This window comes from Daldinia childiae (genome assembly GCF_008694065.1).
Source record: "Daldinia childiae strain JS-1345 chromosome Unknown Scaffold4, whole genome shotgun sequence".
Taxonomy (NCBI): Eukaryota; Fungi; Ascomycota; class Sordariomycetes; order Xylariales; family Hypoxylaceae; genus Daldinia; species Daldinia childiae.
In genome coordinates, this window is record NW_022984645.1 from 3,026,552 (window position 1) to 3,052,061 (window position 25,510).

Consider the following 25,510-nt stretch of genomic DNA (forward strand, 5'->3'; position numbering starts at 1 on the left):
GTTATGTCCCATATGTTGATTGTGCCATCGTCTGAGCTTGATGCTAGCTGACTGACAGGAGAGAATGCCACCAGACTAGTCATGAAGCTGTGGTCATAGAAGGCTGCTAAGCACATTGCCGTTGTGGTGTCCCATATCTTTAAAGCATTGCTTCCCGAACATATTGCTAGCTGGCTCCCGTTAGGCGAAAAGGCTACCGGACGATGTCTTTCACCGTGACCCATCGGAATCACTAAACAGGTGTGGGTAGTGATGTCGCATATCTCCGTAACGTTAGATTTATTCGAAATTAATGCCACCCTGGTTCCGTCAGGTGAAAGTTTTATTGGCCCTAGAGGATCTTCGTGGTTGAAAGTTTTTAAACATGCGCATGTCACCACGTCCCATATCTTCACGGTTTTATCCCACGAGCCTGATGCCAGTCTGTTCCCGTCGAGTGAAAAGGCCACCGAGGTAACTATATTTTTATGGTTTAGGGTTGTTAAACATGTTCCCATTGTGGAATTCCATATCCTTATGGTATTATCGTCCGAACCTGATGATATCAGGCTTCCTTCGGGGGAGAACATTACCGAATGGATAGTTCCCTTATGACCACCAAGGGTTATTAAGCACGCGCCTGTCTCTACATCCCATAACTTTGCCGTACCGTACCGGTCACCCGACACCAGCCTGTTGCCGTCGTGCGAAAAGGCTACTGAGGTCACGCCGCGGTCTTTAATGGTTTCCAAGCACGCGCTCCATTGATCTTCGATGCCTGGCTCTAAACTCATCTGTGGGTGTTTCTCGCTCTCAAATAATATTCGTATTAGGCTTCGAGGGGGGCTAAAAAAAAGTGCTGGCGCATATACCTGGAGCAGACTGGTCTTGACCGCGGGGTTATTGTATCGAATAAATCGGTATGCGTCGTGAATAAGCTCCTCAAGCTTTGTGGCTTTCCCCTATTTACAGAGTAAGGTAATTTTTCATATAAATTTCATGATTACATTTTTACGAGAAGTAGTCTATTCAATCTTGATATTCCCGAAATCCCTTATGGTACACCTTCAAGAATACTGAGAGCTTCGAGCCAATGAAGGTAATGCTCCTGTAGAAATTTATGAACAGTCCCATTATCTTGGAGGTCGTCGTGCTGTGCCTGGTTATCGGATTGGCACTCTGCCATATGGCTAGCCCAGTAGACACAAGAATACCGCACGGCCGCTAATGGGTCGGGATGTGGTGGTATCACTTGGCTCACGGGCAAACTCCAATCATCTAGGCTATAAATATTACGTCGAAAGACTCCCGATATGGACTTGAGTGACCTCAGACTGATGGCATGATGTTCAGGAGCTGTGTCCGAGGGGAATTTCCTGCTGGCCGCATTCTTGACAAGATAGTCTTTTGCGGACTGATGTACAAAGAAAACAACCCCCTTTCTAAGAACAAGAAATGAGCCACAAAGCTTGATGAGCTCTTCTAGGAACTCTTGGTTGTTAACTGAGTTTTTGAGAGATTCGACAAGAGATGCTAGTTCTTTTAAAGTAAGGGGTTGGTATACGACTGGCATAACAGCCAGGATTTGTTGACAGGATTCTACATCTTCAGACATGATAATTTGGTTCATCATACGATCGTAGAGAGAATCGAGTCCAGGCGGGAACTCGCGTAGTCGGCTGAGCGTATGGTGAAGCCTGACTTTAGGACTTGCAAGCTCTTGACACACCAAGGCCACCCAAAGAAAGGTGTCATTCGCGTTTGAATGTAAGTAACTTAGGACCTCATCACGCAATTTCTTCTCGTAGTTTTTCTTCTTGGATAGTTCGTTCACTTTGTATTCGATGTAGCTACTGACTGCTGTTGAGATGGAAGACTCGTTAAGTTCGAGGCATAATAGCTTGACATCTGATATAGCAACTTTTAGCTCCTCTTCGATATCCAGTCTGTTACGACTAGATACGACCCATTTAACCCGAGATTTGACGGGCCAGTTAGCAATCAGGCTGAGAAGCCGTGGGAGATCTGTCTCGCATTCATCAAGGGCATCAACTACCAATATAGTAGTCGGAAGTTTTGGGTCTTGTAGTATGCTCTCGAAGATGTCATGCAATGCAAATCTAGCATTTACACCTTCGAACAGTGCCTTACCCACGTGGTCGTACCTTTCCTGCATATGTGAAATAAGTGATGGCTGTTTGTCGACGAGGAGGTAGATAAGACCGCGTAATACAGTTGTTGCATTGTTCAGCCGGGTGTCTGTAGCCTGAGAAAAGAAGAAAGATAAGATATGGTCGGTGTTGGCAGTTTGATTCTTCAACTCGTCGATAATGCCGCAGAGGAGCATGGTCTTGCCCTTTCCCGGGTCGCCTTTAATCCAGAGTAAACGCCCGCCCTCTTCGCCACACCATCGCAAGAAATCGTCGTGATTAAGGACCAGCAGTATGAGTCGCGTAGAAGGCCGCCCTTTGTCTGTTCGATGCGCTTCTTATCGTGGCGGGGGTCAGTCAAGAATAAATCGGCGAGACAGTTATTTTTTGAAGATTCTTTTCGGTCTGTTAGTAATAAACATGGTAATTGACACTTGCTACACACCAATTTTTAAGTCTCTACCAACAGTGACATTCCCAGATCCCTGGTTTTGAATTCCTTGCCCGTGGAAGGTAGATTGATAGGCATGATCTGTCATTGTATTCGCTAAAGCGCCGGTTGCTTATTGCTGTGTTAGATTCTGCAGTGTTTTTACGGTCCGAAGAAGTACCCGTAGTGACTGAGGCTCGCTAGAATGAATCGAAGAATGAATCGAAGAATGCACTGGAAGAGGGCTGAGTATTGGCCTCGATAAGAAGCCACTTGATGCCCGATTATGGCGGCTATTGGCTGATCACTTGCATAGAACGTACCTGGGTACCATTTGACTTTGCTCGAAGAAGAACTCTTGATTCTTTGTACTTATTTACTGCATGAAAACGGAGCACTTAATAAATTTCTTGTTAACGTGTCTAGATTCTAGAAACGTATGACTACTTTCTGCATTTATATAGGAAAGTAGCTCCTTGCGGCAACTAGCGGCGCCCGCCGCCGCATAACGTCGCCAAAATTTGTTCTTCTGTGTGTCTGCATAATTGGAAACGCCACGGATGACGATGGCGGGGAACTCGGTCGTAAGCCCGGCGGCTTCCATCTCGAAGCAAATGATATCACACAGTTATGTCTCTCCTAACAGCGTTTTTCACGACATTGTCACTAAGGACAACTAGACCACAGTGGATTTATATAATGGTAATAATATAACAGCCGATGAACTTGTTCGATCCGTAGGCATTTCGAAGAGAGAAGTATAGGGAATATTGAACGAGGAACTATACGGATTAAATACAAGGCTCCGACTACTCTAGCGTACCGAACACTAGGGATTGCGAAGACGGTGTTGCTGGTCTGTTTGATTCCCTACTTTTCATACTAATAACATGCATTAGGTTATATCCTCTTATACTTTTAAATCCATATATGTGACTTCTATCGGACTCTCCATAGTCCCCACTGTACTATGTAATAGCCTCGGTTCATTTTAATGGTTGCATGTTAATGCTACGGGTTATATTGCATAGTAAGAAATATGCCGTGTCAATCATATATGACTTGTAAGATTTGGGTTAGGGGTGGAAGATATGAAAATGTCAGGGTATAAGGGGCACTAGTATGAATCAGGCATAGATCTACATAGAATAGATATATAAGGGGCGCACAGCGCCCCTCGAAAGAGAGTAGAAAGGTCAAGCGTTAATAGATTCATACTACTACACGGCTACTATACAGCAGCTTCGCTGCTGCTTCTACCATTCACTCTACGTATGACAACCATCAAGGGGTATCTCTGACAGAAAATATGGAATAGGTTGGTTGAAGATTGTGTGGTATTGGATATATTTGGCGTCAGGAACACAATCTAAACTTGAGTGAAAACAAGAAAATTAAGTAACATATTGCCATTTAACGCCGTATACATACTCCCACATGACTGGTAATACATAAACTAAAATTCAACAAACAACTCTGCACTAGACAACCGAAGTTATTTACTCCCCTCCAGTACTTGGTGACTCCTATCCCGAAGTTTCTTTAGTATCTTCGTATAACCCATGTTAACAGTACGGAGTCCGAACATGTTAAGAAGGTCTAGTTATACGGCGAGCGCTAGCCTTGCTGTGGGCATTTTTGTCACGCTTGACAATTGTCGGATTCTCTCTATTGTTCCCTAATATCACAGTACCGTTAATTTACGGCAATATGGGCTGGCATAATGCCTTTTGATGTCTACCCACGTGATCGAGCTTTTCTTTGGACTTGATGTTATAGGTATTATGGCGCATCTATCTCTATTTTAGTAATAAGTTACGTAGTAGGTGGTAGTGACAAAAGACATACTTCTACTATATACTCGCCGGCTCCAAGCTGATCTTCTAGGATTTCACTAAGTCTTTCGGGATTTGGAACGTACTTCGAATGAATAGGGGTATATACATCAAAATCGTTCGTGTTCTTGGCTCTGCGAACCATAGCTTCAGTAACTACTGCTGTAAAAGTGGGATTTAAACTGTATCGTAGTGAGGTGAAGCTAGTCTAATATTCTAGAGAAAAGAAGAATACTCCTGACTGCACTGTAGCGCTGAATATGACTTTGGGGATGGGTCGCTTCACTTATACGCGACCCAAGCCACAAAGCGCCCCAATCTGGAATAAGGCTCATCTATGAATAATAATGTTACGTTGGACGCTGTGCTTTCTAAGGGACCAATCATGACTATAAATTGATTACACCCGAATCTTACCTTGGGGGCTGTTTTGTAGTTTTCAGCTTCAACTACCTACCAGCTGAATGGCTCGAAAAGGAATAGGGGAAATGCACGAATTCAATAGTGTTGCCCTGTCACTTACCTGCATTAGAAGGTTACTATGATAAAGAAAATACATTGGCGAGCTAGACGTACGATAACGGTAACGAGAATTCGTAATCAAGGTTTGTGGCTTTTATGCCACTTACGGCTACCTACCTATGTAGATCAGACACCTTTGGGACTCTGATCACCGTCGACCATGATCATTTGTTGGATGATTGCATCTCTCTGTCGTACATTGATGTGCGAGCCCTGGAATAGGATTTAGTGAAGTGAGTGGCGAGCTGATTGCACTTTACCATTGAGTGTGTCAGACTTACCTCCTAGATAACAAAATAATGGCTAGATTCTCTTTTGGGGTATTTTATCTACTCATAATATAGTAAAGGACTAGTGGTATTCCATGGGATTGCTTTGAGTACCCATTTCCTAGCATTATGTTTCATAGTGACTAAGCTTAGAGTGTTTGATCGAGTGGTAAGTATAGTTAATAATTTCAAATAGCCAAAAGCAACAAGCTAGCTGTATCCGAGATACCTACTTATAGGTACCTAATGTAGAAAGTTTGCCGTTGGTTTTAACGCAGGTGTTTAGAAAAAAGATATTTGAGACTTACTGCTAGTGATCTCCCGAGAATAGCCCCCATGGAGCTCAGCTATAATCATGGAAAGGCTGGCCACTTGCAGGAATTATTTAACGTTTTTGTAAATAGCTGACAGATACACACCGCACATAAAACCGCCTACTCTAGTCACTGGATAGCTGGAACTACCATTTAGAGGTTGTTCCCCGTAAACGAGGTTGGCTGGAGGAAAGGTTTGAATAGAATCTGTGACGTGACTCGTTGTTCTGATTTGTCAGATGGATCTACAGGTAAGTCTTAAATTATGAGCGTAAAGCGCCCCTGATGGTATTATTTAAACTACTCTAGCATCAGATTATCTCATAGGTTTGGAGAAACGAAATATAGGAGTATTCTACTTGACTCACTTGGTATCTGAAAACCTAACTTGAGGTACATTTACCCTCCAGCTTCATCCTAGGTCTAGAGGGGAACACAAGATGAATAAAGCCCTGGTAAGTGTCACAAACGAATGAACTTGGCTTAATATCTCCTGATAAGGGTTTCTTATAGATATCACCGCCAACGCGTTCATCGACTTCAGATGATACAACTATTGGGGCGCTTCCAAACCAGGGTAGAACCCACACACAAATAAGAAACCTCCCTAGACTAGAAGATGAGCTCCAGAATGCGACTAGGAGGGTTTCAGGAAGGGATCAAGAATTTATCCCACTCGATAAGTTCAACCAGATCATCACGCGCGAAAGCATTCAAAAAGAGTTCCAGTCCTGTTTACCGGAACGGCCAACAAATAACGATCTAGCTGTTTGGGTCAATGAAGTCTGTGATGGGTTTCAGTACGTTGATCTTATCACAGGAAAGAATATGTATACGTCTCGACGAAAGATTTTCGCTGTGCTAGTCCTACTCAATGTTCCCGAGAGGATCAAATCATTTATTAAGGGAAATCTGTGGGATAAAGATCTACCTTTTGTTAAGAACACCGAAAGGAAGTGGGTTTGCCATACTAACCGATGCGAGGAGCACATAATTGAGTGCCTGAATAATCCACATGAGTGGAGTAAGCGCGATGCTGAGGGCTTTGGAAATTTCCAATGGGTTGTGTTGTCTCCGATATTCAATATGGCTGAGGGAAGAGTTATATTTCAGTCACTACACAGTCGTGTCCCTCTCCCATTCATCCATGAGAGCGGACTTGATGAAGGGGACATCTTGGGTGGCGGATACGCCGATGTTTCGCGTGTCTTGATCCACCCTGCTCACTATAGACTGGATATATCGAAGACAGATGAGGTAATCATGTTTAATAAAGAACCAACTTTGATATATTACCTTAGGTACTAATTAGAAAGTAGCCTGACGCTTTTGCTATTAAAAGGCTGCGGTCTAAGGACAGGAGACAATTCGATGCCGAAGTCGAATCGTTGAAGCGCTTTAGTAGTGGGCACTACCCACACTTAATACGACTTTTAGCGACGTATCGTCACGGTGGTTATTACCATCTTATATTCCCTTGGGCGGAAGGGAATCTTAAGCACTTCTGGATGAAATATCCAAAGCCTAACAAAACCTACGAATTGGCACTCTGGATTGCAAGTCAATGTAGAGGCATTGCAAAGGGTCTGAATTTGATCCATAGAGATAACTTTGGGAAGCCTTCAATAAGCCCAGACGATGCACGGAAGGGGAGGCATGGTGATATCAAACCAGAAAATATTCTTTGGTTCCAGGACCCCGGAGACGAGGATAGGCCTTGGATGGGTACACTGAAAATATCTGATTTTGGACTGACACGCTGGCACCGCGACACATCGAATCGAATTATTTACATCAATGGCCTATTTGTGTCTCCAACCTACCGGGCACCCGAGAGCGACTTGACTCAAGAGATATTCCAACCTTGGGATATCTGGACTCTGGCATGTGTGTACCTGGAGTTTTTGACCTGGTACCTATATGGCTGGAACGATGGGGTAGATGAATTCTCGAAACAGCGAGCTATCGAAAGTTCGTTCTCTATCCCCTGGGATGACTTCTTCAATCTGGGAAGTAAAGATAAAGGATTCAAATATAGGGCAAGCTTAAAATTCTGTGTAGTTAAGGTAAGTATCGTTTTATTCCTTGATCGGGTAATACTGAAGATAAATTCATGTAGTGGATCAATAGACTCCATACCGCCGAAGGATGTTCTCTATTCATACACGACTTCCTGGATCTTATATCTGACTCTATGCTTCGTATTCGATACAAGGAACGCTATAAATGTGAAGAGGTTGTTGCCAAGTTAGACCTCATGTACAGAAAGTGCAGAGACGATGAAAACTACTGCTTTAAGAGCGCCCACTATATTCGAAGGGAAAGGAAGAAAAAGGACTCGGACCGTCAAGATCTCCAAGATATGGAATCGATGGAATTTCCAGAACAATCTATTAACACGGGTGACAAGAGGAGACTCAATAGCGAACGGCAGTATAAAGTTACAGGAGGAGGAATCAACCCACCTGGAAATGGTAAAACCGATAGATGGGGCGGAGAGCATGATAAAAAGCTCGATATCCTTGTTAGCTCGGTATCTAATGAGTTGTATGGACAGGTGGTGGAAAGCCCCTCGGAATTAAGCCCTGCTACTTTTGCTACTCCGTCAAATGCGCTGATTACCGGTCATCGCACTAATACGTCAAAGGAACAAGATAATCCAGGGGTAAGTATGCCACAACAGCATGACGAATTATCTATAGCCTCGCCATTGCCTAAAAATACTATACACTCGGATATCAAGGCTGACCTTACTATGACTCGGCGCGGTGGAGGTTCACATAAAACAACCCAACAGGACAAAAAAATATCCCGGTTAAGTATATCAAGTCATATAGATTCTTACCACAATAGCAATATTGAAAGGAGTATAAAGTCGAGCGCCTCGGTCCAGTTAAGCCATCGGGATGGGCAAACCCCTGAATTAGGCGTGAGGATTGGAAGTAAAGACGGCGAGGCTCTCGGCCGAAAGCAGACCAGTTCGGAAAGAAAAGGCCTACCCAAATGGCTGAAAGTTTTAATTTCATGTTTCCAAGATAGCCATCCTTTTAGAGATAAGTAAAAGCTATATTATTTGTCCATTCTAGGAAATAGGACTATTTTCGTGTCAGCCTTAGGGCTGTTATTAAAGTTGCACTTGGCTTAGGACTACTTATTAATTGGCTATAATATTCTTTCTAGGTTGAGGGCTTTGCTAGAAAACACGCAGTGAGCCAGCCATGTGCTTGCTATTGTCAGTTATATTAAAAGTGGCTATGCATCTACCAGCTTACACACCATTCTTTCGTGATTTCTGCACAGGTAATGGGCGGTAAACATGAGCTCATCTGATTTGCATATGTGACCTACTTGTAAATTGTATGCAGATAAATATTTTCCGTTTTCATCCCGCGCTGTGCCCCCCATCGGTAAATCACTTAGGGCAATAACTTGATTTCATGAAATATCGTTCAACGAGCCAACCAGACAAGAGTAGCAAGGAAGAAAATCAAGGCAACTAGATGCCTTACTAGTTCTTCCTTTATTATTGCCTTTTGAAGTTTCACAGGACAAGGCTCAGATAGATCTAATGAGCAATCACGGAAGCTTTATGATATGACACATTTTATCATGTTTCACAGTAGCCTTATTATTCCAGGCAACCTTACCGTGATAGTACCGATGGATACATACATATAAAGGTAGACCAGATTTAACATTTACCCCAGGAGGAACTAGGAACTTAGAAGTAAAGTTCACCAAAATCATGGCTGATATCCCTATAACGATTACCCTAGCGACGGCCGACGCTAGAAGCGTTGGCACGTCAATACTGACTAGTAGAACATCACAGCCTCATCGCGACCCCGACACATACAATTCTCTCAGTGATTTACTTTTCGATAAGATGAATATACACCCCGACGAGAAGAACTTCTTGACCCTAAATTGCCTGCAAGAACTTCTTCCTACATCTAGAGTTCGAAAGTATCTCCAACACTACTCTAAAGAAGCTACTAAAGAAGGGCATCTCCTAGCAAATACGAATATAGAACATTACCTTGAACTCATTTGCAAGGAGTGTCAGCACGAGGATAACTTAACTGAAACCAAAAGCCAGACATATATCCGATTATTTGCATTACTCGCTTTGATCAACAGAGGAGCGTGCATATTTATGTTCATCGATGGAGGCATATGTGACCAAACGTTGCCTATTTTCACTGATGAGAACCTGCAGGCATACACTCACGAATGGGGGATACGCGATACAAAAGACTTCTGCTTGTACAAATGGCGAGTGAGTGTTCCATTTCTAGCATATGGTAAACATAGGGAGTTTCCGAGCCAAGTAGTCATGCCCTTCATTGGAGACTTGGCGTCTGGGTCCAGCGATGACGAGCCTGATACTTTGGGGGCACAAACTCCTAGCAAACATAAAATGGAGACGAGATGGGGAGGTTTTGGCGATGTCTATTTCGTAAGAATCCATCCAAATTCTCACAACTTCCAGGGTGTGTTTGGGCCAGTAAGTGCAATTCCGGATAATGATATTATGTACCAGTCGCTTACATATATAACCCATATACTTTAGCTTTTGTCACCTGAAGGGCCTTTCGCGCTCAAAAAGCTTCGGGGAGGTTCAAATAATGAACAAAATGAGAAAGAATTTAAGAAAGAAGAAGAAATGCTTACGAGATTTGACGGGACCGTACATCCACACATTGTAACCATTTTGATGACTTACAAGCACGGAAACCGGTATTGCTTTCTCTTTCCACGAGCGGAGTGCGATCTCATCGATTACTTCGAGCAGAATCCCAGCCCAAAAAATGACCTTAAGACAGCTCGGTGGCTTGCCAAACAATGTCTCCATCTCACAGAAGCCGTCCACCTGATTCACAACCCCCCTAAGCAGGATTCTTTGAAACCTGATAAGAGGAAATATGGCCGACACGGCGACATCAAGGCTGAGAATATACTTCTATTCAAGAGCAACAGCAATGAATATGATCTTGTTCTTTCCGATTTCGGACTCGGCTCTATGCACCACGACTGGAGCAAATCAAATATTCCAAACAAGGATATTTCAGCAACCCCAGAATTTCGTCCACCCGAATGTGAAATGGAAGGCGGATGCATTAGTAGGGCCTTCGACATTTGGACCCTCGGCTGTCTCTTCCTCGATTTGCTAACCTGGTTCCTTGGCGGCGAAGAACTTAGACTACAGTTCCAAAAAAAGCGAACAACGCCTTATATCCGTGGACCAGATACGCCACTGTATTTCGAAGTTGTAAAAACGAAAGATGAGCGACATGGGTTTATTGTAAAGGAGCAGGTAAAAGATGTGAGTAAATATCTCTTACCCACCCACCGTTTAGAAGCTGATTTATAGAAAGTGGTTTGCCGAAATGCATCGCCATAGCCAATGCACTTCCTTCGTGCATGAGTTCTTGGACCTGATCGAGAAGAAGATGTTGATTGTGGAATCTCAGAGCGAGAAGAGAGCAAGGACAGGAGAGCTACTTAAGTTTCTCAATTCATTTCATAGCAAATGTAACCAACCAAAAAGTGAGGATTACTGTTTAACCCCACGACCCAACAGCTCTCGGTCGACCATTCCTCCTATTGCTGTCGAAGGATCGCTAAGTGAGATTACCAAAGAACGAATTACGAAATCAAAGACTCATCTTAGGAAATTTCATGGTCCTACACAAAGAGCCGAGCAAATATGGGAGGACGGAGACGAGCTTCTGGAGAACCTCCAGATCAGACCAAGATCCAATGCATAAGCTTTGGGGAAATGTTATATTAATGCTGATTTTGGTAAATTAGAAGTGAGTTTGTTGAATTTATTAAACGATTTGATCAAGTACCGGTGCGATATCTTGCCATCCTAGCTTCGCAATAATAAAACATACACGGATTCGTCCTTTATATCTCATCATCTTTCATAGTGTTCGCTCTCAAGTCCTGATTGAACATCTTCGGTCTCTTTCTAATACTAAATATCAGATATCGGGTTGTTACTTTATTTGAACCCCTTTCCCCCCCTTTAGTACGAATATCTTACCGGCGTTAAGGTTCGCGGGATTGTGCAGTAGAATCGACCTCGTTGGAACTGGAAGTTACTATTAGAACTACTATTATTGGGGAGGAACATGCTTCGTGATGTTTGAATACCTACGTTGATTTGAATTATACCTGTTGGAAATACCTTTCTTAGCTGCTCATACAGCGAAATTTCATCGGCATATCGCGCTCGGAAGACTGAGATTGCAGCCATAATCTCGTAGGGGGCTGTAACTTGGAACAAGTACACTTCGGTCAATCAATCCTTGATTTTTGAGGCACACTCTTACTTAGCTAGAAAGAGACATAGCCTTGCAATAAGCCTAGATATGCTGTTTAACGCCGCCGGAGTACCTAAAAAGCATAATCCCGAAAGTGGGGAAAACGCCCGCGAGCCTAATATGCAATATGCCTAAAGAAGTGCCTTATACAAGTACGTGGCTGTGTTTATTGGAGGCTGAAAGATAACGAGTAGGTTACACTGCATACTGCATACTGCATTAAGGAGGTACCTCTTTATGTAGCACCTTAGATAGGACATTTAAATACAGGGGTAGCCTCTTGATATTTTGTACGAATGGGTAATTGTGTGTGCAAGTTAACCATGGATGAGAATATCATTAGTGTTGAGTACTACCTACCTCTTAAACTAGCTGTAAAACTACTATAGCTCTCAACCTTGGATATTTCAAGTCAACGTGGCGTTGCTACGGAGTACGGACTCATCTGCTTTAATGCGAGTGCACGAATTAAGTGGCTTTTTTAAGTGCTCACTCCAGACAAGTAACCTCGGACAAGTATATGGGGCTCAGCGGGTAGCCTTTTATTGCCTATAAAGCCATGTAGTTAGCCGTGTATAATGCACTGTTCACTGTCCTGACACGATTGTATCTGCAATTCCGATAAATGCTGCCCGAACTGGAACGGAGAGGAATTTCAATCATTTGATTTAGGCATACCTAGCTCTAATATATAGGTATATATATATCAACGAGATGGATTTGCCGAGAGAAAGCATTGGGATAAACGAAAAGGACTTTCGAAAAGTTTTCAAATACGAGCCAGGGGAGTCAACAGTAGTAACAAAGTTGGAGGGATCTAAGCAGGTTAGATTGACTATATCTATCCTTCGGATTTCGTAACGACATACTGATTTACATTTCTAGGAGTTAGTTATCAATTCGATTGATACGGATGATTGTTGGAAGAAATGGATTAATGCGGTACACGCGCAAATGGAACTTACTGCGTCAAAGGTACCTTTGCTAACTATTCAAAAAGCTTCCTCGGCCTGATAGCTTAAAGTCAGGACTTATACTGATGTAATAATGGTACTTAAAACTCGTATATTAGGATGCTAACTGTAATGATAGACTCGCAAGACGGCCCGGTCAAATGAAGCTCTCAACAGTATATAACAGCCATAAATCAGCATCGAAGGACACTGATGAGTCGCTAACTCATAGATTTAGACCACGAACTACCCTACTGAAGTGGATAGAGGGATGAACCATGAAAAGGAAACTTTTCTGAATAAGGGTGGAAGCCGCAGTGTCAGGACTTTGCCGTTTTCTCTCGAAATATTCCAATTAATGTCGGAAAGGTTTTACATTCACGGGTCAATAGCCCGAGTTATAAATCGATCTGATGTACCACATTTCTCTTGGGTAGAGCTGGAGATCAAACTAGAGAGCTCCATGGATCCCGCGTATAGTACGTACATTAACATTATGATTCTCGTGCACGTGGAGAGGTAAAGCTCACGAGGAGAAAAATAGTATACAACTGTCGAACTACAAATGCCTGGGAAGCGGATCTCGCACTAACTGTTACCCATTTCCCACGTTCGGGACTAACGTATGCTGTGCTATTCGGCTGTCCCGTATCTATCGAGAATGAAGTTATTACGCGACTAAGCTATCCTGGAGTAGAAGCTAGCTACCCTTTACTCCTACCGGGAATTTTTGCAGAGCTAGAGAGAACCCGACACCTCAATATTATTGAGGATTATATGAACAATATTGAAGAGAAGATATTCGAACTAGATTATCAACTTCCAGTGGAACAACAGATACGCAGCCCTAACATTAAGGGGCAAAGCAAGGATAAGAGGTCGCAGTGGCTCGACACAGCATATCTAAAGAACAGCCTGGTTACTTGGAATACACAGTTATTTAAGATGGCTAGGCATATTGATGAGCTCAGAAATACTCTATTTGGACCATATGAGAGACAATACTCGCGAATTAGTAATGGCGATATCTCATATGTTAGTTGCGACTCCGAGAGAAGCTCATTAACGGAGTCAATTAGCCATCCGTCCTACGAGATGTCGTATGTCGGTGCCGTTAGTGAATACAACCAACACAGGACCATTCCACAAAGCAAGGAAAACGTCGAGTCGCGTAATGACCGGATGAGGATATTCGGAGCCAGAATCAATAGCCGCCTTCAGGCTATGATAGAGGAGTACGAAGATAAAATTCGAGAATGTACTATGAGACTTGATGGAATGGCAATGGCTACGCAATGGGTCCGATCTACCTTCCCAATCCTACTAATATATAAATAGTCTATTCACTAACATTACTCTTGATAGTCCCACGGGGACACCAATGTCGAAATAGCGCTGGCAACGGGACGTGATTCACGACACATGCGATCTATCGCTGTAGTGACAATGGTGTTTCTCCCAGGGACATTCTGTGCGGTAAGTGATGATTTATTTGATGCGGGATTGCTATTCCGCCTGAAAGGCATGGTCATAATTAACCACCCCCGGCAGAGCGTTTTCTCCATGCAGTTCTTTAACTGGTTTCCTGGTGACGACGGCAATACCGTGGTCTCACGTTACTTCTGGATATACATCTTGTTCACTATAGTATTGACCCTACTAACGCTTGGGATCTGGTACTACGTGTCATGGAGGGAGAAGCAACAGAAGCAGCATAATATTGATACGCAAGAAGATACGCATGTTTAGGGAACTTGACTGGTCGATGAAATTTCTCATATTATTGATTGTTTATCTAAATAATGAGCATGTAGACTAATTATCATCCAGGAGCATAAACGATATGGGGCGGGAGTACAAAAGCGTGTACTTATGACGAATAAATTTATATCGTTTCGTTTTGTGCCACAACATGTACTGTCTGCATGCTCTGTGTACGTTGAAGCTTGTTTCATGCATTCTTGGCGGATCATCAATGCGCAGTTGACAGCCCACGTCATGAGACATGTATAGGAGGTAGTCCGTGGTTCGAATCAGGACATGAGCTTGTCTTAATTCTATCCAGACTATGACAACGTTGGGCACGATCTTTTGGGGCACAATCGAAAATAACTATAGGGTAACCGTCATTTGAGGAAGGCCAGTAATATTTAGTAGAGGAGCTTCTAGATAGCCACCTTTTTGAAAATAACGTCAACTAACATGTACCCAAGGTATACGGCTCCAATTCGCTTTGGTTTCATAGGCGGATAAGTACCTAAGGTAACTCCTCTAATACGGTTGGAAGCAAGAGGTATGTATACCTGAGTATGAGTATAGACCAATAGCAATATATCCAAGAATGTGAATGTATAAGCCTCTTCCATAGAGCTTAAGGATTTTCGCCGCTTTACCTTTTACTAAGACCGAAGAGGTCTCCTATAATAGGCCAATCTAATGCGATAAAAGTGCTTACCAATATTAAGTTTACCATGCCCATGGTAACCAATGATAGTTCGCCTTGCAGCCGCAAGAAGTAATATAGAAAGGATATGAGTTTTATCATGGCATTAAACAAGCAATTGCGATGTTTTATACCAGACACCAGACTAATAGCATATTACAAAATACACGCGCGTGCTGATTTGAAGCCAATTGAATAAATATATGACTCTTTCGGCGTAATCCTACTCCATATGACATGCGACGTTACTAATTACATACGGACTTAAGAGTATTTACGAGATTTTAGGTTCTTTTTGGTTCCTCGTGCATCGTACATATATAGAGGCTTGTCATCGTGCTTAGACTATAATTATAGGCAAGTACCTAGGTACATGTAGATTTTAAGCTTATAAAAACTAGAAATATTTCACATATTGACTTCCCTTTCAGTGCTAGAAAAATCATTCGATTGAACAGCTAGAATTTTACCGTGCGAATGTGGATGATATTTTCGGTGTAGCATTAATATAAAGACTTGGAAGGTATATACTTGTAGTAACTACCTACCTATAATTATAACTGTAACATGATGATATTAGGACCCAAGTTATCACTTACATGTGCCCTGAACAGACTTAGCCGACACTACTGACTGATAGCTTACTAGGTTAGTGATGACGCTACCGGCTTTTGCCTATTCTCGTAGTAGTATGGACGATAACATTTATGCTAGTCTTAGTGGAGACTCAATTGCGTCATGGCATTCAAGGTTCTTAATAAACCGAGAAAGGTCAAGTAATTCGATAATGAGATACTAGTATCGGAGTTATGAAAGGCGGAATGGATTGTTAAGCAAATGTACACTCACATAAAAAAAACTACGATAAGATACCTCGGGAGGTTTAATGGGGTTAAGTATATTACTGACGTTATGCTAAATGACTTATACTATTATCTTAACCCATTAAGCCGTTCTCGCCATTGCATAACCCAAAAAAACTGCCTACAAATAAATTTCCACTTCCCCTCATGTCTCGTGTATTTCACAGGTTCTCAGCCATCATCCCCAAAAACCAGATACAGCACTCAAGAAGAATAGCTACAATGCCAGCCGTAAGATCCGCATATGATCCCAAGGACATGCAGTTCCGCCATCTCGGCCCAACGGGTCTGAAGGTGAGCGTGCTGTCTTTGGGTGGATGGTTAACCTATGGAGGTACAGAGAAGGGCGAGATTGTCAAAAAATGCCTTCAGACCGCCTGGGACCATGGTATCAACACCTTTGACACAGCAGAGACTTATGCTTCGGGAGAGTCTGAGCTGGAGATGGGTAACGCCTTGAAAGAACTTGACTGGCCTCGTGACGAATATGTCCTTACCACTAAGATCTTCTTTGGTACCGGTCGCAAGGAACCCAACACTCGCGGACTTAGCCGAAAACATATTGTTGAGGGTCTTAAGTCTTCTCTCGAACGTCTGCAACAACCATATGTTGACGTTGTTTTCGCTCACCGCCCTGATTATGCTACGCCCATGAGGGAAATCGTGGAGGGCTTCACTCAAGTCATCCGAAACCTCAACCTAGCTTATTACTGGGGTACGTCAGAGTGGAGTGCTACCCAGATCATGGAAGCCACCCAGATCGCAGAGCGATATAATCTCATCGCACCAGTGGTCGAGCAGCCCCAATACAACGCATTTCACCGCCAGCGATTCGAGGTTGAATACGCACCGCTCTTTGATCAATTCAAGTACGGTACCACAATTTGGTCTCCGCTCGCCTCTGGCCTATTAACTGGGAAATACAACAACGGTATCCCCGAAGGATCGCGTTTCGCCAAACACGGAGAGTTCTTTGACGGTACTATCAAGTCATTACAGACGGAGGAGGGTAAAGCGAAGCTTGAGAAGGTTAAGAAGCTGACCGCAATTGCGGAACGCCTTGGTGGAACTACTGCATCGTTAGCTTTGGCTTGGACTCTCAAGAACCCGAATGTCAGCACGGTAATTCTCGGCGCCACAAAAGTTGAGCAAATCGAAGACAACGTCAAAGCTCTTAAGTTGGTGGATAAGATAACACCGGATGTATTGGAGGAGATAGAGAAGATTCTTGACAACGCACCTACTCAGCCCGCGAAGTTTGGTCGTGAGAGGTAGAAACTTGGAAGTAAGGGGGATAGACGACTGACGATCCATAACCAAGGAGCCGGGTATCTTATCCGAATGTTCGATAGAATCAAAATGGAACGAGACTAAAATGATAATCTCGCTAATAATAGCGCCTTACAAGCACGGACCTTGCACTATTCAGACCCGGAACCATGTTTGTGAATTGTTATTTTTTCTTGTTTTCATTCAAGAAGCTACCTATAACCTACAGGAATGCCTGATATATGAGGGGCTGACCGCATGTTAGGTGCCCAACATTTCCCCTGATTCCCCAAACCAAGACCAGAAATAAGGGGTAAAAAGTGCTCTTCGCATAAACCAAATCTCTAAACTCCGCGAGGCTTTCCTTAAGGCTGGCCTTCTGTGCCCACTAATAGTATGATGATCACATGTCCGGACTGCAGGGACCAACTGTCATGGCCCCATCAACGATGAAGTTGGTACCATTAACCCAACTCGCACCCGGGCTGCATAGGAAGAGGACCACGTCTGCAATCTCCTCCGGGAGTCCCATCCGCCCCATTGGTAAGTGGGACGCGATTGTCTTTTCTAACGACGGCATACTCTTGACGGCACTTTGCACCACAGGAGTATCCACCCATGACGGTGAGACGCAGTTAACGCGAATGTTGTGTTTAATATTGTCGAGAGCTGCGAAGAAAATCAGCAAACAAGGTTTTCGGTAGTTATGGGGACGTATAAAATGCAATGGCGGTCACTTACCCGCAGTCTTGGTTAAACCGATTACCGCGTGTTTCGAGGCAACGCATTGCACTATTTTCGGTAGACCGATGTGGCCAACTACTGAGCTAATGTTGACAATAACCCCACGGGATACACCCCGCGCCGGGAGTGATTCGTCGATCATGACGGGTTTTTGGGACGCCATGACTTTCGTGGCGGCTTTTAATACTAGGAATGATCCTTGTACGTTGACTTCGAAGGTTCTCCGTAACGTGTCAAGGCCGGTCTCTGATACTTCGTTATACTCTCCAAGAACCTAAGCATAGTGACATATACTGTTAATATTGTGAATCGTAAGTAGTAGTGTTAAATCGTAGAAACGTACAGCAGCTCCATTTATGGCGTAGTCAATGCGCCCGAATGTGTCCGCCATGCGGTCAATGGCGTTTTGGACGGATTCTGGATGCGCCACGTCGAGCTGGTAAGCTTCTACGCGGAACTCGGGATTTATGGCGACCGCTTTGCTCTCTGCGGCGGTCTTGATCGCGAGCTCGAGGTTAATATCCGCCACTACTAGTCCTCGTACCCCGCGTCTTGCAAATGCCACGCAGATTGCCTTTGATATCCCACTACCTGTGTGAAGTTAGACTTATGAAAGAAGCTCTTCCCAAGGGATAGTTCTTACCTCCGCCAGTAACGAAAGCGTTTCCTGTAAAATCTTGCCCGGCCATATTGGATGTGTTAAAGTCAGTTGGTTATAGTATAAGAGTTTAGTTAATTGCTTGTGGGTATATAGTATTCAAAGTGATTTTGATGTTATAGTGAAGATAAGAAGAATAAGGGAACTATGTAAGGCGAGGGTGGATGTAGAGATATATATATACACGTAGATAGTTCCGATATAGGCATCCGTAAATTTGCCCCCCCTTGAGGTATTGCTTATGACCCTAGCACGCCTATAGATAGAAAAGTTATACCCCTGAAGAGACATCGACTAGGGAGACCCGCGCAAAGCGATTAGTAAAACGACGAATTTCTTTTTAGTCGCGTCCTATGATTTCTAGCTACCAGGTCTCTGGGGTGGTGCCACTTACAAAGCTCGGGCAACCAAGAGCGATGTGGTATGGTTACACATTTCGGTTCAATTCGAACCAACTGCACCAATACATGTTAAAGACCGGTCGAATAAGAGCGTTCGGACCATTTTCCATTAAAATGTATGCCGTATTAAGCAGCCATCGACTGGAATTGAGGGGTGTACCATAGATAGATCGCTGTTTGCTATGATAGCATAGCTATTATTGCAATGCCTGCTGCTGGGTTGATTTCATCACAGTAGCCTTTTTCCCAAATCTTCCCAATAATGACACTGCTAATGTGATACGGAATGCGACACAACAAGCTATATCCTATAGCCGACTGATCCCTATCGGGTTCGCCTATACTTGGCAATGTCTAGCAGATACCGAGCATTATCACGCCGGCAGGGTCCCACAAACGTCTCCACAGCCACGTTTCTACTCCCTGGCAGAGTTATGAACCTGGTTTATATGCGGTGTCGACATTGCCGCAGAGGGTTATTCGCAGATTGTCGATCTCCGCTTTGACATGAGTACTTGAGAAGTCCCCAAGTTGAGGATCATATGAGCCAGCCTCTTACGTACTAAACTTGTCTGTGGGTTTTCGACTCTAGGTAATTAAAAGGCTTTCCCGTCGTGGAGTTCGGAGTTTTTAGAAAGTTCCTGGAGGCTTCTAGTTTGTCTCTTTGAACTAGTATCAAGCCACCAAGTCAACTCAACTTAACTTCTTGATGTCTCAACGCGTTTTCCTTCAAGTCATCCCGCACTTTGCTAAAGCTTCCCCGTAGTTAGCCATAGCTTATGCATGTACGATGTCAATAATGAACGCGAAGCAGGTGCCCAATCAGGTAGCAAGGGTTCCCAGCCAATACGCTCCTCGTAGTATAACACCGTGCCCTACTCCCCGGCGCCACATGGCTTACATAGACAGTTAATCTGTGGGGAGCACGTGGCTTGACTCCCGTCTTGGCAACCTTGCATGGAGATGAAGGATGGAGATATAATCCTAGCTTCTAGCTGTAATTCGTCTATTATATAGATGATAATGTCATTGAATCTGGTAGGAATTCAGTTGATTACGCCAACCTCGACTTGCCAATTCTACCGACAGGGCATCATGAATGAGAACCAACCGAGGAGAAGAATTCGGACTAGTTTACCAGTCCAACCCCGTTTGTTTTCGTAACCCGAGTGGATACTGGATATTTTGAGCATACCCAGATCCACATATAGGACCATTCAACTTAGACATCTGGTCCTAGCTCGTTATCCTCATTATCAGCCCCCTCTCGTAACTAAGCCCCTATCGATCTCTTGGTAACGCTTCGGGAATGCTTCTACCTGGCGGCTGAACCTGTTGCAGGTCAGGGCTGTTAGAATAGGGGCTGGCTTGTAAGTTTCAAGACTGAATTTGGGTCCAATTTTTATCAGCTCATGGGTTGAGAATCGAACATCAGCCGTGGGTCGTCGGGATCGTGCGTGTCGAGCTGGAATTACTAACGACGTCGGAATGAATGGCTAATGGGAACATCTCCATCACATGCTGGGTACCCGATGCATGTCCCATCCACGTGAAGAATATCCCGGGGCGTACAGGATCCTCCGAATACCCCGCGGGCAGAACAAAATGGGAAGAAAAAGATTAATACATACCTACGGTAACATAGGCAGATGTATGTAAGAAAGATTTCATGCAAATTGAAAACAAGGCCTGGGGAAATTACAAGATCCTGCTGAGGACTTATTACATATGTCTAACTTAGTTCAACTTAGTCTATTATTTTATGCTGGACTTTCGTGGGATGGATGTGTAATGCGGTTAGAGGGCGTCTAAACTCGATTGCTTTGTACATAGCTAACCCTATTCATCCCCAGGGTTTCATTGTAACGCCCCGACCAGCTGAAAGGAGTAGGGACCACGAACATGGTAGCATTTCCCAGCCGACTTGCAGGCCGGCCCGTTGAAGCTGCCTACATAATGGACCATAGTTGCCTCCCCTGCAATGCATCGTGTTAGGCAAACTATTTTCCCGTTAGGTTATTTCACGTTGCAGCATCACATTTTGAAAAATGTCAAGTGATATGGAGTCAGGGTATAATACTGACCTAGGTATCCCAGATATTCACACCTGCGAACAGCATCGATTCGCGATTAGCGCGCACCCTGGTTTCCCTCCTTCCCGCCTGGGTTAGCGACTCGCTACCCTTTCGTTGGGACGATACGTATGTTTTCGGTGCGACAAAAATCTCCTACGGACCTATCCAAGACGTCGCAAATGTCTGACATGCATGTGAGCTACCAGGATGTCGTACTCACCGCTCCGCTACGTAATGTTTTTCCAGGTGAGAGAATCGGGTGTACGGCTTGGTTCCGAGACCATCCGAAACATTTATTCCCCGGTCTGCTCACGGGCCGACCATTTATCGCATTCGGGCTTGAAGTGTTGGAGTGGGCGCTGAGAGATATCGGGTAAGTTACAAACAATAAATTAACCAACCAACCAACCAACACACCAACATTTTCAGTGTCAAGTTCACCAGCTTTCGGGCCCGATACATAGGTGTCTGGTCAGAGCTAATGCGTTTTGCTTAGTTACATTTATATTAAAGCGGATTATACCGAGAAGAAGTAGGTTAATTTCTTAACATTCGGATAGTAACGACACCACGAATCGCCACCACTATGACGAATACAATAATACCGAACAGCTTACGTTACGCTAATATTGATTCTTTTTATGGAGGGGTCATGCCAAGCTTGTCTAGTTACATGGTCTTCATTTCGAGGGTTATGCTATAGCAGACCAACGTCGCGATGATGATAGATATTTGTAAGAATGCCTCGGAGGTATAATCTCAAAAGGGCTAGCTAAAATCCATCGGCCAATTTATAGAATTAAAAAATTACACTATTGAGTGAATTATGCAACCCGCACTTAAAGTTGTCAAAAGGCCATGTGCCAAAAAGTTGACTAGTGGCTCGATGTCTGCTACCCCTATTGGCAAAGATTGGCAACTATTATACTGTACAGCAACTCGGCCGACGATTCTATCTCCCCGAAATATCAGCACATGGGGTGTTTAGGGATTGGTTGGAAGGCCCGGGTATTGCAGTAGATACGACGTCTGGTCTGGGTCAGTCCATGGTTGAGGGTAGTGAGATATCGTATAGTTAGGTAGCTATAAGATATATCCGTAAGGTTCTCGCCCGGCGAAAATACCCCCCTGACCCCTTTTATCGCGCTGATCCTGGGTACCACCGCATGCTGTATGTACATAGGACACTTTCATCATTTTACCCATCATGCAGCCGTCCCGCGAAGATTTTACAATATCTACGTCATATCCAAGTAGCACTAAAACTCTTGGTAGTTAAATGTAACCAAAACTGGGAGATGGATGTATGCGTCCACTTAAGAGGCTAATCAACGTAGAAATGTTTAGTCGCATTTATCATATAACTACCTCCTCCTAAGGTACCTCCTAATACTTAATACTTTACATAAGCGTAAATTGTCTAATCTAGGTCAAAGCGAAAAAAGTACTCTAAGAATTATCAGGGGGCTTGTCTGTTAAAATACTTATTATCTACTACCTGACTAGTCGGGTCTATATTTAACTTGCTGTCGTATTAGGGCGGAAAAATCCTCTTGGGCCAAACCAGGTACCTTTTACATAGTAGTTCCAGTAGGCATATGGCTATGAGCTGGTTAGCGAGTACTTCTAGATGGGGGGACCCCCTTGAGTGACTTACGAAGAAATCCTTCTTCAAATGGTAGAATAACCGACTAGGCTGCTCCTGACCACCAAGTATATTTGCAAAAGTCTCCTTGGGCACACCGCCGTACTTGAACTCGCAGAGCATAAGCTCATTGTGGCCGGTCAATAAGGGGCAACTTGCGTAGCCGTCATACGACGCCTTGATCTCCTTGCCTTTCATGACCGCCAAAAGATTGTCTATTAAAACTGGCGTTTGAGATGTGATAGCAGCTGCGGTTTTGCTGTTCGGAAGACTCGATGCATCGCCAAGAGAGAAAACGTTCTTGTACTTGGTATGCTGCGTAGTGGACTTATCCACATCAACCCAACCCGCGGCATCCGCTACGAGGAGAAACATAATTAGTCATCTTTAACATAACACTCATCATAATGAGAGTTTCTCGCGGGATACTTACCTAGTTGAGATTTGGCAACCCAGTCCCACGGTTTTTGAGGAGGTACCACATCTATCAACATTTGAGTTAGCAATTATTATACCAACTTGCAGCTCGGAAATGCGCAGAAATATTTAATGCAAAAAAAGGGGGTCAGGGGACCAAGAAGGTCGAGGAAAGCTTACGTAGAAAGCCGAACTCTCTCTCAACAAGTGCTCCGTTAGCACCGTCCGCCAAGTTCTTAAATGTCGCCACCTTATTCTTCGGGTCTACTTTAACTAGATTATGTTGGAAAAGGCCTTCGACATGGCGCTGCTTGCGCAGATCTTCAAGCGCTTGTGAGTACTTCGGGACGGCAAACATAACTAAGCAGCATTAACATATGTTGGTCGATTTAACATGATACGTCGGTCATCTTACCAGGAGCACCAGTTGCGAAGGTGATGTTGATATTGTCTCGTACGCCATCCCGCTTCCACTGCGAATGGGCCATCCACATTATCTTCTGGGGAGCGCCAGCGCATTTAATAACACCAGCAGGCTGGGTGAAAATAGCTGGCCCTTTCTTGAAAGCTTGCATGTTCTTCCATACCTGCTCCACCGTCTTCTCCGAGTAGATGGATGATATCTGGCTGGCGGGATCCTGTAGTGCTTGCTCAAGACCTGACACTCCAGAAAAGTTTGTCTCTAGGCCCGGGGCTACTATTAGGTAGTCATACGACACGTCAACTCCTTCGGATGTTTTGATTGCGTTGTTTGCGGGATCAAACGTGGACACTCGCAGAGGATAATGTTTCACGCCTTGTGGAATCACTTCGGACATAGGCCGATGCATATCTGCAAGGCTTCTTAACCCAGAACCAACAAGTGTCCATCCTGGCTATTTCGAAGTTATTAGTAACTCAAGATATAATAGAAATGGGAACGAATACTGCTTACTTGGTAGTGGTGGGTCTGTGCAGGGTCTAATATGGCGATATCCTTATTCTCGAAATCTGTGCTACGTTGCAACTGGGCGGCAACAGTAACTCCAGCTGTACCTCCACCAACAATAACTACACGATGGTGGGCCTTGGATGGTATCGAGGTTGCGTAGGTCCTCGCAACCCTCTTAACTGGGACCCGAGCAAGTGGGCGAAGCACACTGACTCCAGCCATATTTTGAGTAATATGTTTGGATAAAGCTTATGATTGGGCAAGAGGAAACCGAGATATCTACCGCTTCGAATCTGCAGGCTGATTACCAGCAAGTTTTATTTATTAGTCTGGCAAATACATGGGAAGAAATGGGTGGTCACGTGAAAGCACGCAATACTAGTCTTAGTCTTATTTATTGCCTATTTGCTTTAGTGCGACCAATCAGGTTTGCCGTTTAAGCAAATATAGAACCACAATCGTACGGATCCGCCAACTTCATCTCGGAATTAGATACGATATCCTTCCAAGTTCACGAGTTAGCCGAATATCGTTGTAGATAAATATAGATAAATCAAACAAGTAGAAGTTTAAATACTACCAGAATTATTTATATTGCGGATGAGTGTCGAAGTTAAATGCGGGAGGAAAAATATATTTAAAGGAGTACGGCGGGTCTAATAATTCTTCTTGTTTTAAAGTTGATTGAAACTTGACATATTACCGGCACGGCTCTCGGGTAAGGTTATGATAAGTATAAGGATATACATTAAGTATAGCAATTGACTTTGATATTCAGGAGAGATGTTTTCTGTTTATAAACCATTAACTAAACCCTACTACAGGCATGCCTCCTATATATGTACTGCAACTTATCGTCCCAACTGACAACTGGCTGTGAAGCAAACTTCTTTACGTAAAGTCTTATTGTTGCAAACATAGAATGCCTTTCCTTAGGTACAGAGTAAATATCAATGCTCAGCTAAACTTTCCCGTCCAAAAGAGCCCTTTAGCATTTTTAGAACCGGTGTTATGTCACTCATAAAAACTTGCCACGCACCACCTCCAAGTCAAACTATCGTTTCTACTTATTCCAAATACACTTTAAGATAGTTAAATTGCTGAAAGATACCGTATATGAGTTGCAGTATATTGACTTAATTCATAACCGAATGAGTGAGGAAGGAGGTCCTTTTTATATGCATTCAACTCCAAGATACCATATATACTGTACCTGAAAGTAGTCCCTCGACCATTCATTTCAACATAAATAAGATACTAGGTATATGCACTCTTTTGAG

General features: G+C 43.7%; 6 protein-coding genes across 8 annotated transcripts; 3 read left to right on the top strand and 3 right to left on the bottom strand.

Moving 5' to 3' along the window:
* Positions 1-289: 289 nt before the first annotated feature.
* On the bottom strand, positions 290-3,163 carry GL218_05116 (Vegetative incompatibility protein HET-E-1; the record flags this gene model as incomplete). Its single annotated transcript, XM_033581755.1, has 4 exons — positions 290-300; positions 365-941; positions 1,043-2,466; positions 3,007-3,163. The coding sequence occupies 4 exons, from the start codon at positions 3,161-3,163 to the stop codon at positions 290-292; spliced, it is 2,169 nt and encodes a 722-aa protein (XP_033435853.1).
* A 6,672-nt stretch (positions 3,164-9,835) lies between these two features.
* On the top strand, positions 9,836-11,270 carry GL218_05117 (CTD kinase subunit alpha; the record flags this gene model as incomplete). Of its 2 annotated transcripts, XM_033581756.1 has the most annotated exons (3): positions 9,836-10,006; positions 10,073-10,825; positions 10,878-11,270. In XM_033581756.1, the coding sequence occupies 3 exons, from the start codon at positions 9,836-9,838 to the stop codon at positions 11,268-11,270; spliced, it is 1,317 nt and encodes a 438-aa protein (XP_033435852.1). The 2 variants fall into 2 exon arrangements, with proteins under 2 accessions (XP_033435852.1, XP_033435851.1); XM_033581757.1 differs by lacking the exon at positions 10,878-11,270 and having other exon boundaries at positions 10,073-10,873.
* Positions 11,271-13,879: 2,609 nt separating this feature from the next.
* Positions 13,880-14,533, top strand: GL218_05118 (uncharacterized protein; the record flags this gene model as incomplete). Its single annotated transcript, XM_033581758.1, has 3 exons — positions 13,880-14,083; positions 14,150-14,260; positions 14,336-14,533. 3 exons carry the CDS (start codon positions 13,880-13,882, stop codon positions 14,531-14,533), a joined length of 513 nt encoding a protein of 170 aa, XP_033435859.1.
* Positions 14,534-16,312: 1,779 nt separating this feature from the next.
* On the top strand, positions 16,313-17,365 carry GL218_05119 (putative voltage-gated potassium channel subunit beta; the record flags this gene model as incomplete). The annotated part of the gene is made up of 1 exon (XM_033581759.1): positions 16,313-17,365. The coding sequence occupies one exon, from the start codon at positions 16,313-16,315 to the stop codon at positions 17,363-17,365; it is 1,053 nt and encodes a 350-aa protein (XP_033435858.1).
* A 397-nt stretch (positions 17,366-17,762) lies between these two features.
* On the bottom strand, positions 17,763-18,792 carry GL218_05120 (2,5-dichloro-2,5-cyclohexadiene-1,4-diol dehydrogenase; the record flags this gene model as incomplete). Its single annotated transcript, XM_033581760.1, has 4 exons — positions 17,763-18,028; positions 18,101-18,377; positions 18,447-18,694; positions 18,747-18,792. 4 exons carry the CDS (start codon positions 18,790-18,792, stop codon positions 17,763-17,765), a joined length of 837 nt encoding a protein of 278 aa, XP_033435483.1.
* Positions 18,793-22,739: 3,947 nt separating this feature from the next.
* Positions 22,740-24,452, bottom strand: GL218_05121 (Sulfide:quinone oxidoreductase, mitochondrial; the record flags this gene model as incomplete). 2 transcript variants are annotated; one of them, XM_033581761.1, is made up of 7 exons in its annotated part: positions 22,740-22,759; positions 22,809-22,839; positions 22,895-23,241; positions 23,316-23,366; positions 23,480-23,659; positions 23,715-24,174; positions 24,234-24,452. In XM_033581761.1, 7 exons carry the CDS (start codon positions 24,450-24,452, stop codon positions 22,740-22,742), a joined length of 1,308 nt encoding a protein of 435 aa, XP_033435484.1. The 2 variants fall into 2 exon arrangements, with proteins under 2 accessions (XP_033435484.1, XP_033435485.1); XM_033581762.1 differs by having other exon boundaries at positions 22,756-22,839.
* Positions 24,453-25,510: the final 1,058 nt, after the last annotated feature.